This window comes from Ranitomeya variabilis, chromosome 4, assembly GCF_051348905.1.
Source record: "Ranitomeya variabilis isolate aRanVar5 chromosome 4, aRanVar5.hap1, whole genome shotgun sequence".
Classification (NCBI taxonomy): domain Eukaryota; kingdom Metazoa; phylum Chordata; class Amphibia; order Anura; family Dendrobatidae; genus Ranitomeya; species Ranitomeya variabilis.
Genome location: NC_135235.1, coordinates 290,786,395 through 290,805,515, shown reverse-complemented (window position 1 = coordinate 290,805,515; position 19,121 = coordinate 290,786,395). Strand labels below are relative to the sequence as shown.

At 49.4% G+C, this 19,121-nt stretch overlaps 1 protein-coding gene across 11 annotated transcripts in view; it reads left to right on the top strand.

Annotated features, from left to right (window-relative positions):
- Positions 1–19,121, top strand: part of LOC143764527 (cyclin-dependent kinase 11B-like) — an 89,411-nt gene that overhangs the window by 58,254 nt on the left and 12,036 nt on the right. For all 11 annotated transcript variants that reach the window (XM_077250161.1, XM_077250167.1, XM_077250163.1 and 8 more), the window contains 10 exons: positions 6,782–6,847; positions 7,559–7,752; positions 7,840–7,930; positions 9,939–10,060; positions 12,065–12,170; positions 12,623–12,744; positions 13,067–13,174; positions 13,483–13,599; positions 14,081–14,229; positions 14,352–14,541. In XM_077250161.1, coding sequence (XP_077106276.1) covers positions 6,782–6,847; positions 7,559–7,752; positions 7,840–7,930; positions 9,939–10,060; positions 12,065–12,170; positions 12,623–12,744; positions 13,067–13,174; positions 13,483–13,599; positions 14,081–14,229; positions 14,352–14,541 — 1,265 coding nt within the window. The remainder of the gene's footprint in view (positions 1–6,781; positions 6,848–7,558; positions 7,753–7,839; positions 7,931–9,938; positions 10,061–12,064; positions 12,171–12,622; positions 12,745–13,066; positions 13,175–13,482; positions 13,600–14,080; positions 14,230–14,351; positions 14,542–19,121) is intronic.

The window sequence follows — 19,121 nt, the reverse complement described above, 5'->3', positions numbered from 1 at the left end:
AGATCACTTCCAATTCTTTGCTCTGCCATTCGGCCTCGCCACCGCTCCCAGGGTATTCACCAAGGTCATGGCGGCTGCCGTGGCCATACTCCACACCCGAGGAGTGGTGGCGCTCCCGTATTTAGACGATATCCTCATCAAAGGCCCCTCTTTCCGCTCCTGCAAGGAAGCCGTGGCCATCACAATAGATACCCTTTCTCGCCTGGGTTGGAAGATAAACTTCAAAAAATCTTCCCCAGTACCGGCTCAGCGAATTTCCTTTCTAGGAATGATACTCGACTCGTCCCGGGGGTTGGTTCTTCTTCCCCCGTAAAAGATCTCAGTCTTACAGCGAGAAGCTCAGAAGCTCTCTCAGCCTCACTCTCACTCTCTGTGCTTCAGTATGAGAGTCCTCGGCAGGATGGTAGCAGCTATGGAGGCGCTTCCATTTGCCCAACTACACCTCCGTCCTCTACAGCATGCCCTCCTGGCTGTTTGAGACAGGAACCTGTTCTCCCTAGACCGCCGGTTCCTCCTTCCCCAGCGAGTCAGACAGTCTCTCAGGTGGTGGACATTGAAATCCTCACTGAATCAAGGGAAGTCTTTTCTTCCAGTACACTGGCTGGTTGTGACGACAGACGCCAGTCTTCTAGGCTGGGGAGCGGTGTTCCTTCATCACACTGCTCAGGGCCGCTGGTCCCCCCAGGAATCACGCCTTCCAATCAACATCTTGGAAATCCGGGCGATCAGGCTGGCACTTCTCCAGTTTCATCCCTTCCTAGCAGGTCGCCCAATCAGGATTCAGTCCGACAACGCCACAGCAGTGGCATACATCAAACGCCAAGGGGGAACCCGCAGCAGGGCGGCCATGACAGAGGTAGGCCACATCCTCCGATGGGCCGAGGAAAACCGCTCAATGATCTCTGCGGTTCACATCCTGGAAGTGGACAATTGGGAGGCAATTGGGAGACTTCCTCAGTTGGCAATGCCTCGACTCCGGGGAGTGGTCTCTCCATCCGGAGATCTTCTGTCGTTGGGGAACCCCGGACGTGGATCTGATGGCCTCACGGCTGAATTCCAAGGTTCCCGACTTCATGGCTCGGTCCCACCTACCGGCAGCCATCGGGGCATGCGCTCTTGTACTCCCGTGGCATCATTTTTGGCTTCCGTACATATTTCCCCCCGCTTCCTCTCCTACCGAGAGTCATCAAGAAAATCAGAGCGGTGAGAGTACCGGTAATCCTGATTGCGCCAGATTGGCCGCGCCGGGCGTGGTACGCGGAACTAGTTCAACTAGTTGCCAACGTTCCCTGGCGATAACCGAATCGCGCAGATCTGCTATCTCAAGGCCCCTTTTGCCAACAGAACTCAGGCCCTGTGTTTGACGGCATGGCCGTTGAGTCTTGGGTCCTAACCCAGGCAGGTTTCTCTCCAGAAGTCATAGCTACCATGATCAACGCTAGAAAGCCTACGTCTATGCGTATCTATCATCGCACTTGGAAGACTTTCTTTTCAGGGTGTAGCGACCGAGGACGTTCTCCTCTACCGCTGGCAAATCTGGCTGAAGATTGCTGGAAGAAGAGACCACTCGCCCGCCACGATGCCCTGGCGACTTAGAAAGTCGGCCTCCCAATTGTCCACCCCTGGGATGTGGACGGCTGACAGAGAGGGAACATGACCCTCCGCCCAGCGGAAAATTTTTGCTACTTCCGCCATGACTTGACTGCTGCGAGTCCCCCCTTGGTGATTTATGTATGCCACGGCCGTGGCGTTGTCCGACTGAATGCGGACCGGCTTTCCCGAAAGGAGGGACTCCCAGCGGATGAGGGCTAGGAAGATGGCTCTGATTTCCAAGAGGTTGATCGAGAGGCACGCCTCTCGAGCAGTCCAGCGGCCCTGGGCTGTGAGGTGGAGAAAGACCGCTCCCCAACCTTGGAGACTGGCGTCGGTGGTAATCACCTGCCAGTGGGGGGGTAAAAATGACCTCCCGCGCAGAATGGAGGTGGACAGCGTCCACCAAGAGAGAGACTGTCTCGCCCTGGGGGAGAGGCGAAACGGACGGTCCAGGGAAAGCGGGTTCCTGTCCCAGGCAGACAGAAGAGCCAGCTGGAGGGGACGAGAGTGGAACTGAGCATAGGGGACCGCTTCCATAGAAGCGACCATTCTCCCCAGAACTCTCATGGCTAGACGAAGGGACAGAGGACTCGGACCCTTTAGCGCTCTGACACCCCGACACCCTTGGGAAGGAAGACCTGAGCCCGAAAGGTATCGAATTCCATGCCTAGGAACTCCAGCCGCTGGGTTGGAATCAAGGAAGATTTCTGATAGTTGATCAACCAGCCTAGGCGAACTAAGGTGTCCAGAGTAAGATGGAGGCTCTGGCTGCAATCCCCCTGGGATGAGCCCTTGATCAATAGGTCGTCGAGGTATGGGATTACCAGAATCCCTTTTGAACGCAGGATGGCCATGACAGCTGCCATGACCTTTGTAAAGACCCTGGGAGCAGATGCCAGCCCGAAGGGGAGGGCAGTGAACTGGTAATGATGCTCCCTGATCGCGAATCGGAGGAACCTCTGATGCTGCACGCAAATAGGAATGTGAAGGTACGCATCCCGAATGTCCACTGAGCACAGAAACTCTCACGGCTCCATGGACGTGATCACCGAGCGCAGAGATTCCATTTTGAAGTGTTGAATCCGAAGGTGGCGGTTCAATCGTTTGAGATCCAGAATCGGACAGAGAGAGCCGTCCTTTTTTGGAACCACGAACAGGTTTGAATAAAACCCGGAAAACCGCTGGCGAAAAGGCACCGGCACTACGACTCCCGAGGCGAGGAGCGAATCGACGGCCTGGAGAAGCCCTGGGAGATGAGAGGGCTGTTTGGGAGGACGAGAGAGCATGAAACGGCTTCCTGGGGGCGAAGAAAACTCTATTTTGTAGCCTGACGTGACGATCTCCCTGACCCATGCGTCGTCGACTACTGAAAGCCAAACCTCTGAGAATAGAAGCAGGCGGCCTCCCACCCTGGAAGGAGTTCCAGGTGGGGGCGACCCGTCATTTATTAGAAAACCTGCGGCCCCGAAATCCCGATGGTTTTGCGGGGTGGCTCTTGGCTCTCCAGCGTGGCGGAGGCCTAAAAGAAGGGTTTCTTCGGTCCCCCTGTGAGGAGGAACGGTCCTGGACGGGGTTTCCCGAAGAGGCAAAAGACCGAAAGGGACGAAAGGACTGGGGACCTCTCCTGTTGAAGGGACGTTTAGGCTTGGACTGGGGTAAGGAGGTACTCTTACCGCCAGTAGCGTCCGAGATCATTTGATCTAGCTGCGAGCCGAAGAGTCTGGAGCCCTGGAAGGGCAGACCAGTGAGCGATTTCTTAGATGCGGGGTCAACGTTCCACGCCTTTAACCAAAGAATCCGGCGAATGGCGACAATGTTGCCATTAGCCCTGGTAGAGCAGGCCGCTGCATCAAGGGAGGCATTCATCAGGTATTTTCCTGCCAGTGAAATCTGATCCGCTAATTCAGACAGTTCTTCAGCAGGAGCAGAGGCCGAAATGCCCCTGCGCAGGGTCTTGGCCCAGGCTGATACAGCCTTGGCTATCCATGATGAGGCGAAAATAGGGCAAAGGGAGGCTCCGGAGGCCTCAAATGCTGATTTTGCTAGCGCCTCGATTTGTCTGTCCGAGGGGTCCTTAAGGGAAGCCGCGTCCGGAATAGACAGAACTGTCTGTGAGGATAGCCTGGACACAGGCGGGTCTACCTTAGGAGACTCGGACCACTTGGAGACCAGGTCGGAGTGAAAATGGTATAACACATCAAGTAGTTTCCTACCTGGGAAAAGCTTGCCAGGGTTTTCCCAGTGAGTGGCGGTAGTGTTGTCAAACTCCTTGTGATTAGGGAAAACCCTAGAGGGACGTTTAATCCGTTTAAAAGCAATGGAGACGTCCTGAGAGCTTGCCTCATCCTCCTTAAGATCAAGCGTCTGAACGATAGCTGAAATAAGGCTATCAACCATGTCTTGTGTTCCGGAAGTCTGATCTGCATCCGAGTCAGATTCCGACTGAGAAGTTACGTCAGACCCGAGGTCCGCCTGTGAGGAAGGGGAACGGGCAGATAGGGGAATCCCGATGTGGTCCGGTGAACTGGAGAAGGATCTAGATAAGGTCCGTTTTCTGTCTCTTTTGTCCGGTCTGCCTCTGTGAGAGTCTAGGACAGGTGCGGGCGAATCGCCGTGAGAGGCGTTCGTGGCACTGGTGGCATTAGAGAGAAGCGGGATGCGTTCAAGCGCCTGGACCAGGGACTGAGAAACCTTAGTCAGGTCGGACACTGATTGAGACATAGCAACAGCCCACTCCGGGGGAGGGGGGGGGGTGCACTCATCCCGGGACCCTGAAGCTTCCAGGGGAGCTGACATGGTGGGAGGAACGCAGGACGGGCAGAAAGGAGATGGCTGACCTGAAACCCACTTTTTCTTACAGTGAGCGCAGGCGTAATGGATGGCCGTAGGGGCAAAGGTCGGGGTGGGGTCGGACATAGGTGGATATTACCTTGTCCCCAGAGAATACTGCCAGGTGGAGTAGGAGGTAGCGCTGAGCCTGGTGAAAGACAGCGGTAACCGCAGGTGCCTGTGTTCCCCCGAGAAATCCTGTGTCCCACGCGATGAGCAGACGCTGACACGCTGACAGGGAGCAGGAAGCAGGAGAAAAGAGCGCGGAGAAAGTGCGACGCTGTGGGCGTGCACAGGATCGAAGGGGGGAAAGAAAGGAACGCCCCCTGTAAAACTGAAAGTAATCCGGCCGCTATACCGTCGACCGCCACAAGAGGGCGCTCAAGCGGCAAGAAAGGGAAAAGCCGGGAGACGCTGCACATCCCGGCCGCAGTAATTCCGGCCACCACCAGAGGGCGCTCAAGCGCTAAGAAAGGGAAAAAATAAACTGTGAGGCAGAGAGAAATGGCGGGCGAACGGGCCTGCAAGTTTGAATAAGGAGGGGGAAAAGATGCCAGCCTTCCTGCTCCCATTCTATGCAGCCCACTTCCCTGTCAGATGCACCCCTATGGTAAGAGGGGATCACCGCTGGGCAGGGTATTGGTGGGGATGGGGGGTTTGTTGATTGAAGATTCCCTACCTGCAGATGAGGAAGCATCAGGATCCCTGGTAGATAGAGGGTCCTGGAAGTAGTCCTCCTTCCCGCTCCACGACTCTCCGGCGCAGAAGACGGCGTCGACCCCTGAACCCTGAGGGGGAGAGGGTCACTGGATGTGACCGCCGTCTTCCTCTCAGCCCGCTCCGAGGAGAGGGATGAGGAGGGGAAACGGGCAGGACTGGCCACCGAAGAAAGGGTCACCCTGAACACCCGAATGGGTGACAGGGGACAGAGTCCTGCCCAGCGGGTCCGAGAGGGTGCGATGTGGGTGATACCACACTGCTCTCTCGGTCGCTCAAAGTGGGGAAGACAGGGTGAGAAAACTGCACCCTCTTACCCTGAAGAAAGTATCTGAAAAAGAAAGGGGAAATGATTAAAAACAAACAACAAATCCCTGTAAAAGAAATGCGGATCTGGTGTTAGATCCAGGTCCGCCTCCTACAGACACTAAGCAAAAACTGAGTTGCCTGGTGCCTGTCGGAGGGTGTATACTGCCGGGGAGGAGTTACTTCTTCTTTATTTGCATAGTGTCAGCCTCCTAGTGACAACAGCATACACCCATGGTTACCTGTGTCCCCCAATGAAGCGAGAAAGAAAAGGAGATTTTTGTGTACTCATCGTAAAATCCTTTTCTCCAAGCCAATCATTGGGGAACACAGCACCCACCCTGTTAGCCTATTGGCTTTGGTTTTTGTTGAGTTAACTTGGTTTTTGACATAGTTCATCCTTGTTAAATATTAAGCTCCTACTGCTTTGTTACCGAACTGGTTCACTGAGAGCCAGTAGGAGGGTGTATACTGCAGGGGAGGAGCTATTTCTGTGTTTACTTAGTGTCCTCCTAGTGGCAGGAGCATAACACCCATGGTCCTGTGTCCCCCAATGATTGGCTCGGAGAAAAGGATTTTACGGTGAGTACACAAAAATCTCCTTTTTCCATTTTCAATGATCATGTATGACATAATAAATCCATATTCGATATTAGAAAACGCAGACAAAACATCACACCGTCACTTCCCGAGCCCTCCCCTAACCCGAATCCCAACATTCCAGAGAGAACCATTTTCATGTTTCCATGTACCTGGCATTTCTAGAATATAGGAGAATAAAATTTGTTCTGGGGGTGGAAGAAGAGGAATAGTGAAAAAAAAAAAAGGGGGGGGTTACGATTTGGGATTAATATAGTTTATAATTAGTGATGAGCGAATTTGCTGTTCGCGGCTGCCCCCAACAAGCGAGCAATCCCTGCATGTGTTGTTGCTGTCGAACAGCCGCGAGACATGCAGCCGCGGGGACTTAAACATATTATTCGAGCACGCCGAAGACACTCGGTTAGCACTCGAGCATGCTCAGATAACACTTTTTCCCAGCACGTTCGCTCATCACTAAGTATAATCAGTCACGTCTGACATTTACGATCAGAGTTCACACCATGATATCTGGACTGGCCACAGGCTCTACAGGCTCATACTCACCTAAGGTCGGTCCGGACATCACGATGTGAACTCAGATCATGAATGTCGGACGTGTGAAGCTGATCTAATCAAAGTAAAGTACAGTGACTAATCGTTTTCTGTGTTCACCATCCGATCTTTTCCTGGAAACCTTTTGGCTAAAGAAATTACCATACATTCATCATATACATAACTAGTGATTATTTTGCAGAAGAGGTGAGCGATGAAGAGATGAGTGAGGAAGAAGATCGCGAGAATGGGAATCACGTTCCTATTGGTAAGAGTCCTATATTGATCTCCTTGTTGTAGTAGATGTGATCGTCCCCATTGTAGGACAATGAAATAAGTGGTTGCATACCCTGTATGTCTGCAGTAGTGGACAAATTGGGCAACCAAGGGTTTGGCTGCCCAAATGGTTCCTGTTCAGTGTTTACAGCATGTCGCTGGCAGTGGGGGTGTTGATGTGTGGCAGACCCTCATGATTTGATATCCTTTAAGGAGCTCTTCTCACTAAACAAATTTCACTTGCCTGAGCTACATTAACCTGCAGAACATCATCTGTCCTCTATTGGTCATCAAAATTGATAATCAATGGGTTTTCTGGTTTTACTGTTCATTTGCCGAATGACTTGTTTGAAAATAACAAATCCAGCATTGTTTTTAGCCATGTCGTTCCCTCTGCTGCTCTGCCCCTGACCTTGCTGACATGGCTGCAGCCGAGACGTCCTTTCTACATGTGACCGCTGCAGCTAATCACTGTGCTCAGCCATCATGCTGTAGCCATGACATTGTTGCCACGGCCATGTGAATGAGGACAGTCAGTGTGCAGCAGAGAAATGCTGGTGGGTTTGGTAGTGGATAATCAACGCTGCATTTATTTGCAAGCGTTTGAACGGTAAAACCAGACACCCCCTTTAAGAATATGAACCAAATGTTCAGGGAATTATCTGCAGCTTTCTTGGTATCAGAACCTTTCCTTATTTTATAGTTACAGAGTCCAGATTTGATCATGACTCTCCCGAGAGTGAGGAGGAAGAAGAAGAGGAGGAGGATGAAGAAGAAATTAGGATTGCGAGCCCACTTTTAAATGTTCAGACAGAAGGTGAATTTGTCCCTAATTCTCCCGTCATGACACCTCTCGAGTTGAAGCAAGAATTGCCTAAATATCTTCCGGCTCTACAGGTAATATGAAGGTCACACGTGCATTTAATAACACAGCGTTCTTGGTCTGAAATAATCATTTAACCCATTTTTCCGCTTTTTTACCAGGGCTGCCGCAGTGTGGAGGAGTTTCAGTGTCTGAATAGGATCGAGGAAGGGACCTATGGAGTTGTGTACAGGGCGAAGGACAAAAAGACAGGTCAGTGGACTTTTTTTTGTGGTTTTAGAGTTGCAGCACGCTGCTATTAGTTTTTCGTTAGGACGCATTCAGATGTCCGTACAAATCTGTCCGAGATCAGAACGTAATGCACGGACAACCCGAGTGTGACTGCTTCAGTGAATTATGTGAAGTTGTGACACTCGGGTTGGGAGACCGTGCTTGCTGTTCGATCTCGGACAGATTTGTATGGATGTCTGAATGCGCCCTAAGAGTCAGTGTATTTGGGGTGAGAGCAATGGTGCACATGGCTGTTTGCAAAATGAATGCAGTTTTACATCTCCAAAGCTGCTATGCTATGGCCAGTTTGCTTACATTCCTTCTTTTAAAGTAAATCATTTTGGACACAGAGATAATTGGGCTGATTTACTAAACTTTTATAGCTTTTAGGCTGAGTTAAGACAAGCGCTGATCTTTGTGGACCAGTCACATCCATGTGCTTGCCCGTGTAGTGGACAAATCTAGGCGCCACCTACTAGTCATATGCATTAGTCTGGTCCATAAATCGGAACAGACGAGTTCATTCTGCTATTTTTCTTTTACACGTGGACCTAAGTTTCATGTGGAAATTGGCGATGTGCACTAACTCATGATATAAACTTGGTCTGTGTGCACACAGAAGCACACGGACTGAAAATACCCTCATGTGAAGAACACTCAGACAGTGGAAACGTTGGTCTAAGCAGTGTTATATGTATTTGTCAAAGTGGCTCATCCTTATGGCTGTCTGGCCAGAGTTTACCCCAACTTTTAGTTGCTTTACTTTGACCAAGTTTTATGACATAATAGGACGCTCCCTTATATCAGTTCTATGGATAAATAGAGTGGCATGTAAAAGTTTGGGCACCCCTGGTAAGACAGTTTAGCTTAGTTAATCAGCCTCATTGTGTGGGCACATGTATGTAATCGTTTCCGAAAAGTGTGGTTTAATGTCGTCTCCAGACTGTTCTGTTAGTGTAGGCAACGGCTTGTAAGTATTTAGATCGGGAAGGCAGCGTATCCGTATTCATTCATTGGGAGGACACTGTGCTCTCATCTGTGTTTTTCTCGGTCTCTAACTTAGGGGACATGGGAACCATAGCTGTTGGCTGCCTGCACCACAGAAGTCATCTCCTTCTCTGTAGGCTCCGAGCTGTCACAATCCACAGTAGTGTCATGTCAGAGGCAGACAGAAATCTGGGATACCAGACCTGGTTGCACCTAGTTTTTTCTTCTCTCTTCAGGCCAGAACACTGAGGACTATGTCTCAGGTCTCTTCTCTCTAAGGCGGTCGGTGCTTGCCTTTAATTACTGACCAGTCCTCCAAATTAAGAGATATGGCTGACCGTCTAATGCAGCTAGTCAGTGACTGCTTGCAGGTAAAGGAAACATACATCTTCTCTCCGGCAGAAGGCGACTCCCTTAGGAAAGCCAAACGCACCATGAAGAACTTCTGTAACAACTCTGAGCTAGACGAAATTCTGATCAGGGAGTGAAAGAACCTGGACAAACGCTTTCATGGACCTCTGCACTTGGATATGCTCTAGCCTTTATTCTCTAGCCTTTGGGGCTTCTTTCCCCAAGGTAGCCACGGTGGTCTCGGTTATCTAAGTTTACCCCCTTGCTATTTGCAGGCTCTAGATCTCTAAAGGATCTGACTGACGGGCACTTAGAGTCTCTGTGTAAGTCTTACCATCCAGGCTGTGGGTTCTTGACCTGTTTTTGGTGTAGCCAGCAGAGGGGGAAGATGACATTTTGGGCTATCTTCATGTCAGTAGCCATGGTTTTTGTGTTCCCCAGTGAAGTGCCCGAAAACAGAACCAGTACGTACACCGCCCCTTTCATTGATCGGATACGCTGCCTTTCTGACCTAAAGATAGTGAATGTTTTTCGAACAGTGCTCCCGGTGGACAAGATATGAAATCACAGTTTTCGGACACGGACATTTTACATAGATGCTAAAAATCCTTTTTTTTTTTTTTCTTTTTTTCTTTTTTTTTCTATTGTCTAGATGAAATTGTTGCCCTTAAAAGATTAAAAATGGAAAAAGAGAAGGAAGGATTCCCTATAACTTCCCTCCGGGAGATCAATACCATATTAAAAGCCCAGCATGAGAATATTGTCAGGGTGCGGGTAAGCATCAGAAACAGTGCTGCAGAATCCATGGTAGTCAATGTCAGACTGCAGGAATGGTTTGGTGGTTTTCAGCTTGCTATTTTTTTTTTTCCTCTCCCTTTCCCACATTTTAATGACAGATATTGTTCTCTGGTCTCGGCCATTTCCTGAGACAGCTGGAATGAAGTGTACCAGAATGTAATGAGTGGGTTTGGTTTTGTGGTGAGCCTGTCACATATACATGAACGCCTCACCGCTTATCCCCAAGCTACATTTTACTAAAAGGTTTTATTTTACCCCTTGATAGACTTTTATAGTGCAACTGCTGGCATGGTCCCTCAGCCCAAAAACATAGACGTGGTCACCTAACGTCCTTCTCCATAAAAATCAATGAGGCATTTGGCAAATGGGCTATATAGTTTGCCTGCTACTAGGGACGAGGGGTCCGTGCTCCCATTGACGAGGCGTCCGCGCTCCCATTGACAAAGCGTCCGTGCTCCCATTGACAAGGCATCTGCGCTCCCAGGGACTAAGCGTCCGCGCTCCCAGGGACTAAGCGTCCGCACTCCCAGGGACTAAGCGTCCGCGCTCCCAGGGACTAAGCGTCCGCGCTCCCAGGGACTAAGCGTCCGCGCTCCCAGGAACTAAGCGTCCGCTCTCCCAGGAACGAGGCGTCCACGCTCCCATTGACGAGACCTCCGCGCTCCCAGGGACTAAGCGTCCGCGCTCCCAGGGACTAAGCGTCCGCGCTCCCAGGGACTAAGCGTCCGCGCTCCCAGGGACTAAGCGTCCGCGCCCCCAGGGACTAAGCGTCCGCGCTCCCAGGAACTAAGCGTCCGCTCTCCCAGGAACGAGGCGTCCACGCTCCCATTGACGAGACCTCCGCGCTCCCAGGGACTAAGCGTCCGCGCTCCCAGGGACTAAGCGTCCGCGCCCCCAGGGACTAAGCGTCCGCGCTCCCAGGAACTAAGCGTCCGCTCTCCCAGGAACGAGGCGTCCACGCTCCCATTGACGAGACCTCCGCGCTCCCAGGGACTAAGCGTCCGCGCTCCCAGGGACTAAGCGTCCGCGCTCCCAGGGACTAAGCGTCCGCGCCCCCAGGGACTAAGCGTCCGCGCTCCCAGGAACTAAGCGTCCGCTCTCCCAGGAACGAGGCGTCCACGCTCCCATTGACGAGACCTCCGCGCTCCCATTGACGAGACCTCCGCGCTCCCATTGACGAGGCCTACGCGCTCCCATTGACGAGGCCTCCGTGCTCCCATTGACGAGGCCTCCGTGCTCCCATTGACGAGGCCTCCGCGCTCCCATTGACGAGGCCTCCGCGCTCCCATTGACGAGGCCTCCACGCTCCGGGAAACAGTAGGAGACTAGTTGGTAGATCTCAACTGTTTCTTTTTTTTTTTGCCAAACATAGTATAAAGATTGATTCTGGAGAAACCATTTTAGGAAAGACAAATTGAGCTTCACTCTCCCTCCTTGGGTACCTCACTGAGCCTCCACTTCTGCTGTTACTGCCTGCAGCTCTGACAGCACTGCAGCTAATCGGCGAGTTCATTGGCTCTTCCAGAGTTGACAACATGAGCCGCTGAGTTTGGTGATTGGTTGCAGCTGTGAGCGCTGCAGACAATGACAGACACCAGGAGCATTAGCAGAGACTCAGCCCTGGAACCAGGGGGAGTGTGAATAAAGAACAGTGTTTTGGTTTTTGCAGCTGAGATATACAGGGGTTTCGCGAAACCTGAAGATGACCCCTTTAATATTCTTTCTTGGGACACACAACTTTGGTTTCTCGCCAGATACAATCCTTCTGCAGCCGACGAGCTAATCCAGTTTTAACTTAGAATCAGTCGGAGGTAGAAATGGTACGTGTTTTTATTGTTCCCTTAGGCTGGGGTTACAGGCTCGATCATCGGCGAAACCTCAGCAGCAATGTACTATTCAGAGATCTAGCTAGAAAATGTTAGCTTTCTCTGCCACTGTCACTGTGTCCTGATACTTTAGCTGATTCTCTTTTTTTCCTAGGAAATCGTTGTTGGGAGCAATATGGACAAAATCTACATTGTGATGAACTATGTGGAGCATGATCTGAAAAGCCTCATGGAGACCATGAAACAGCCTTTCCTACCAGGTGAGTGATGAATACACGGATTTATTTATGATAGATATATATATATATGTATATACTTTGTCATTTGGGAGATCTTGTTTCTAATGACCGTCCATCCCTGCAGCCAGATCCCTAAATGGTGGCCATTTATATTCATGCCCTTCTGAATAACCGTGGCCTCTGTACTGGAGGTTGTACTCATCTGTCACTGATGTCCTCCATCTACTTTGTGATAAAACGTCCCACAATTCAGTCCTGATGTAAAAATGGAACAAGTTTTTAAAAGTCCTAAACTTCTCAGAATTGGAATTTAATTCCTAAAACTGTTGAACATGAATTAATCGCTGCAGTAAGTTCTGTCTTCTCTTCTTTTTCCAGCCGACGTCTGTTACTTATTAGTGGAGGACATCATTGTTATTTTACTAAAGTAAAAAGTGACTCTAAAACCCTTTGCCCATCTCTTCCCTCCGCAGGTGAAGTGAAGACACTTATGATTCAGCTGTTAAGGGGCGTTCGACATCTCCATGATAACTGGATTCTTCACAGGGACCTCAAGACGTCAAATTTACTGCTCAGTCATGCTGGAATATTAAAGGTACGTCTTCTGCCTCCTCTCCATCCGGCCTCCTGGAAGAAGCCAAAGCTGCATGGTGGTACTAATGAGCAGCGGTGGTCACCGCACTCGGACCTCTGGCAATTACACGTTGGTGACATATCGTAGTAATTAGGGGTTTCAGGGTTAGGAACATTGGACGCTGCTCTTTATGGAGTTTTATGTGTAGATTAAGAGATAGAAACCTTGATAATATTTACTATAATGATATTTCAAAAGAGCTGGTATATGAGATCCATCTATCTTTCTGCAGTCCTAATGTTTTGCATATTTCATTGGCTTTAGTTGTGTTTTATTTTAACAGGTTGGAGATTTTGGTTTGGCTCGTGAATATGGCTCTCCTCTAAAGCCTTATACTCCCATCGTGGTCACCTTATGGTATCGAGCTCCAGAACTTCTGCTCGGTGCTAAGGTACATGTCACGGAAAGACTGATAGACTTTGTCACCTTTACAACCATTTTTTCCTATGCTTTAATATATCTAAAATCTGACGAGACAGCTATGTAAATTCTACATTGTACGCCGCCACTTCTTACTAATCTACCGAACATGGATGGTATGCGGCAGGATTGGACTACACAGGGTGTCCTTGTAGTTTATGTGGAGGTCCGTACATAGGTCAGGATGGTTTGCATGCTTCCATTACATAAAGTGTTGCCTGGTTGGACTTGGTTTTCAAGTCTTTTATCATTTCAATCTTTTCGATATCTTCTTGCCAGGAATACTCCACGGCCATAGACTTGTGGTCAGTTGGCTGTATATTTGGAGAACTTCTGACTCAAAAGCCGCTCTTCCAAGGGAAATCTGAGATTGATCAAATCAATAAGGTCTTTAAGGTAAAGTTGTTTATTTTTTTGTTATTTGTTGAAGTATCCTTGAGCTAAAGTATTATATAAAGGATCACACGATGGGTGTAGTGGTAATATCGCACTATAGGGTGCACACACCGCAGTGCTCCGCCGCTACTACTGTCAGTGCACAGCACAGAAAAGAAGTAAAAAGGTATACAATCAATATAATGCATGTATCGGCAATATCGCATTGTAATATGGATCCCGGACAGAAGAGGGTAATCTGCTCACTAATAGATCAAGGAGAATATTTGGCAATTGGGTTGTTGCCCTTGGCCAGTCCACACTCTTCTACGTCCACCGCTGTGGAAGCCTAGTGAGTCCAAACTTCTCAAAGTGCTTGGAGGTGATCTGGTGGGATGAGTTACTGGGGGAGGAAGATTATCTCATGTATTATCAATATTACCAGGCTCTTCTGGATACTGTATGTAGTTATCAGTCAGCTGTACCGTATTTCTGTTTCCAGGATCTTGGAACCCCAAGTGAGAAGATCTGGCCCGGTTACAATGAGCTTCCAGCGATAAAGAAAATGACCTTTTCCGAATATCCTTACAACAACCTCCGAAAGAGATTTGGGGCTCTGCTGTCAGACCAAGGATTTGACCTCATGAACAAGTAAGTATTTCACGGCTGCATATGATCTTGGTCTCCATTTATAGTGGAGGGAATGATTAGAAACTAGCTGTAACTGGTTCCGCTATCCCCCTAATAATGTTGTGTTGTGTCCCCCTCCCCAGGTTCCTGACCTACTGTCCTGCAAAACGAATTACCGCAGAAGACGGCTTAAAGCACGAATACTTCTGTGAGACGCCTCTGCCAATTGACCCGTCCATGTTTCCTACGTGGCCGGCGAAAAGCGAACAGCAGAGAGTGAAACGTGCCACAAGCCCTCGGCCTCCAGAGGGTGGACTCGGATACAGTCAGTTGGTAAGTTTGTCCATCCAGGACTTACATTCATTAGTACTGATCTTCTGCCGCAGAGGAAGGATGATGCAGCATTAGAAGACCTAAGCTAATAGTAGTAATGGGGGCATTAATGTGGACGTTAGGAATAATGTGCCAAAATCGGAATCAAACTGCCTGGATTTTATTGCAGAAATGCCAGCAAAGAGTGAAATAAGCAGTGTCAGTGTGCGAAAATTATACACCACGAGTCAAGTTAATGCTGTGGATTTTTTATGTAGCACATGGATGACATTTGGTAAAATCTCATCCAAAACAACTCTACCCTTAACCCCTTCAAGACGGAGCCCTTTTTCATTTTTGCGTTTCTTTTTTTCGCTCCCCTTCTTCCCAGAGCCATAACTTTTTTTTATTTTTACGTCAACATGACCATGTGAGGGACGAGTTGTACTTTTGAATGACCCCATTGGTTTTACCATGTCTTGTACTCAAAAACGTGGAAAAAAATTCCAAGTTCGGTGAAATTGCAAGAAAAAAAAAAGTGCAATTCCACAACTGTTTTTTGGATTTTTTTTACCATGTTCACCAAATGCTAAAACTGAGCTGCCATTATGGTTTTCCAGGTCATTACGAGTTCATAGACACCAAACATGTCTAGGTTCTCTTTTATTTAGGTGGTGAAAAAAAATCCAGTTTGTTAAAAAAATAAAAAAAATTGCTTCATTTTCTGAGACCCGTAGCGTCTCCAATTTTTGTGATCTGGGGTCGGGTGAGGGCTAATTCTTTGCGCGCCAAGCTGACGTTTTTATTGATCCCATTTTGGTGCAGACACAGTCTTTTGATCACCTGTTGTTGCATTTTAATGCAATGTTGTGGCGAACAAAAAACCCCATAATTCTGTCGTTTTGACCTTTTTTTTTCGCTACGCCGTTTACCAATCAGATTAATTCTTTTTATAGCTTGACAGATCGGGCAATTCTGAACTCGGCAATACCAAATATGTGTGTTTTTTTTTTTTTTTAAATTATTATTGTTTTACTTTGAATGGGGCGAATGGGGGGTAATTTTGAACTTTTATTATTATAATTTCTCCTTTGCCACATTGGGGGACACAGGTCCATGGGTGTTATGCTGCTGTCACTAGGAGGCTGACACTAAGTTGAGACAAAAAAGGTTAGCTCCCCCCCTGCAGTATACACCCTCATGCTGGCTTCCAGAGACCCAGTTCAAGCTTAGTGTCCGTAGGAGGCACACTGGATTTAAACCTTTTTATCCCGGACGAAGGGGGCGACGGATTCTTTCATGTTCCGATCTCCCCCGAACCAACAACAGGCGAGCACGGGAGTTTCACCTCTCCGTATCCTCTCCTGCGACGTGGGAAGCCACTGCCTGAGCTGACCTTTATGGGCGACGGGCCCCTTTCACGGGCACCGATCTCCCCCCGATTTACAGACGAGCACTGGTGTTTTTACCTCCAGTATCCTCTTCTGCAGCCAGGCCTTTATTGACGGACAGCTGCCCTGCCCACCAGGTTTCACCCTCGGCTGTGCAGAGGCACTATTCCACCGTGGCGTCCGTGCAGCCCCCACTGCATCACCACTGAAAAAGAGCGGATGGTACAAGGAGGCGGACGGTTCCTCTCCACCCCCCTTTCATGGGGATGGTGGATGGAGGCTCCCCCAACCCTGCACCGTCCCATTTAGCCCGGGCACCTTTATGGGGTAAGTGCAGATGGCGCACGCCCCTGCCACTGAGTATGGCCTAGGGGTCGTTTTTTTCTATGGTGGTCACCTTTTCTGGGGGGCTCCTTAGGCTTCTTTCACACTTCAGTTGTTTGGCGTCAGTCACTTCCGACATAGTGACGGATCGACGGATCCGTCACAATTGTTGAGAAAACGGTTCCAACGGATCCGTTTTTTTTACGGATTCGTTACTTGGGGGTTGTCTGGGAAAAGTATCTACTTTTTGGAGCATGCGCAATTGAAAAAACGGATTGGGGCGACGGATCCGCCGAAATGACGGTCGCGACGGATCCGTCGCCCATAGGCGGCCATTCTATGGAATGACGGACGCGACGGATCCGCTGCGAACCGTCATTTCGGCGTTGACAAAAAACGTTTCAATGTCCGTCTATATCTAGACAACGTCCGCCAAATTTCAACGGATCCGTTGCATGACGGATGGAACTGACGACCATCCGTCACAATCCGTCGCCAATGCAAGTCTATGGGAAAATAACGGATCCGCCAAAAAAAAAATTACGGATCCGTTATTTGAGGAAACTGGCGGTTTTAGACTGACGCCAAAAAACTGAAGAGGCCTTAGTGGCAGGATCCTTACCCTAGTGCCGCGTCTCTTTTCCCCGCGATCCGCGGGTGCGCGCCGGCCGAGGCCGAAAATTTAGTCCCCGGCTTTGGCCTTCTCCTAGGCCGCACTCCGGTAGGCTCCGCCCATTCCACGCATCATTCCTTCGGCCCCTCCCACGCTTCTGGCGCTTCTTGCTCTCTGCGAGATTACATCTCAAAGTCTCGGCAGCCATCTTCCTTTCTGCTGCACGCAGCGCCGGACGGTTTTCTCTTCCCCACGGAGGATTTCCCCTTCTCCACTCAGCTATTGCGGGGCACAGGACCGGGTAAGGAGACGACATTAACTGCTTCCCTGCAGTGTTACCCCTCAGCTTCCTCATAGCAGGCTTTATTCATTACATTGGGGTACAACATGTCCCAGTCAAGGAGTAAAAAGATTCCTAAGGTACATGCAACCTTTTTCTCTGCTTATACCACCTGCCAGGCTCCGCTCCCCAGGCCTCAAAGCTCCCCGCTCTGCCCAGCCTGTGATGCCCAATGTGCCCAAGAGCCCCCCGCCGCCACCGACCCCAGTGTTCCTAGCCCCCCTGAGTGGGCCACGTCACTGTCTCAATCCGTGGCTTCGTTAGCTAAGGCGATTGAATCCCTTCATGACCCCTCTGGGGAGCGGGGTGTTCATTTTCCTGGTTTGAGAGACCCCTCTGCTACAGGGGAATTGTCGGCCAGCAGGGGCCGCTCTCACCCACAGGAGGTTCGGAAATCCGCAAAACGGATCCGCACTACCTCTCCTGATCATTCACCACGCCATTCAGCCTCCAATAGCTCCACTTCTCGCTCACCCTCCCCAGGGGCCAGAAGCGATCACGACTCTGAGTATGAGTCTGAGGGGTCCATGGACCCGGATTCTCCGGAGTTCCGCTCAACTGTTGACTCCCTCATTGAGGCTGTCAATCATGCGCTAAAGATTAATGATGACCCTAATTCAGCTCCGGATCACGCAGTTTCCTTCACTAGAAACAAGCGATCCCATAAGGTGTTCGCCTCCCATCCGGATTTTCTACAGACAGTTAAGAGGCATAGGGAGCGACCGGATAAACACTTTACGGGCAAAAAAGGCTCTGGAATCTAAATATCCTTTCTCCTCAGAGCTGGTTAAGGATTGGACGGAACCACCGCTGGTAGATCCTCCGGTGTCGCGTTTGGCTACCAAAACGCTGTTATCAGTACCTGACGGGGCATCAATTAAAAGTCCCACAGAGCGCTAGTTGGATTCCCTGGCGCGCTCAGTGTATGAAGCCTCAGGTTCCTCCCTATCCCCTTCCTTCGCTGCGGCATGGGTCGCCAAAGCTATGGTTTCCTGGGCAGATACTCTTGCACATTCCATTCAGGACCAGGCTCTTCTGTCTAAAGCGGCGGACCTAGCCAAACAAATTGCTATGGCGGCAGATTATGTGATGTACGCATCTTTAGACGCAGCAGACTGCGCGGCAACAGCGGCTTCAAACGCCGTCACCATCAGGAGAGCTATCTGGCTTAGGCTGGTTTCACATTTGCGTTTGTGGCCGCAGCGTTTGTACCGCATATAAACGCATGCGTCGTGTTTTCCTATATTTAACATTGAAAACGCATGCGGTTTCTTTTGTTCGCGTTGTGCCGCGTTTGACAACGCATGCGTCGTCTCGTCGTTTGCGGCTTGGCGCGGAAATGCAACATGTAGTAATTTCTAGAGGAGTCTATTTGCCGCCAGGAAACGCATGCGTTCGATCGCGCAAGGATTGCGACAAAAAAACGCATTGCTGTCAATGTAAACGCATGCGTTTTTAAGCACATGCGTTTTGTTGCTTTTTTGAACGCATGCGATGGACAGTAAAATCACACTGACAGGTTTCAATAGAGTACATATATACACATAGAATAGGTGTATATATACATATATATATATGTCATTGAGACACCTATATATGTATATGTATATTTATATTTAATGCAGCGCTAGATAGCATAAAAGCCGCTAATTCAATTACCGGCTTTTGCCCTCTCCTTTCCAAACCCGACATGATATTGAGACATGGTTTACATACAGTAAACCATCTCATATCCCTTCTGTTATTACATATTCCTCTTCAGTAATGTAACTAACAACCAAAAAAACCAATATCCTAAAAAGATAATTTTATTAAATAGTATTAAAAACTAAACTAATAATAACTACCAACATCAAAACAACTAGGTCCAAACGGGGTAGAAAAAATGCCACAGGAACTCTTTTGAATAGAGAAAAATATTCCTGACACGGTC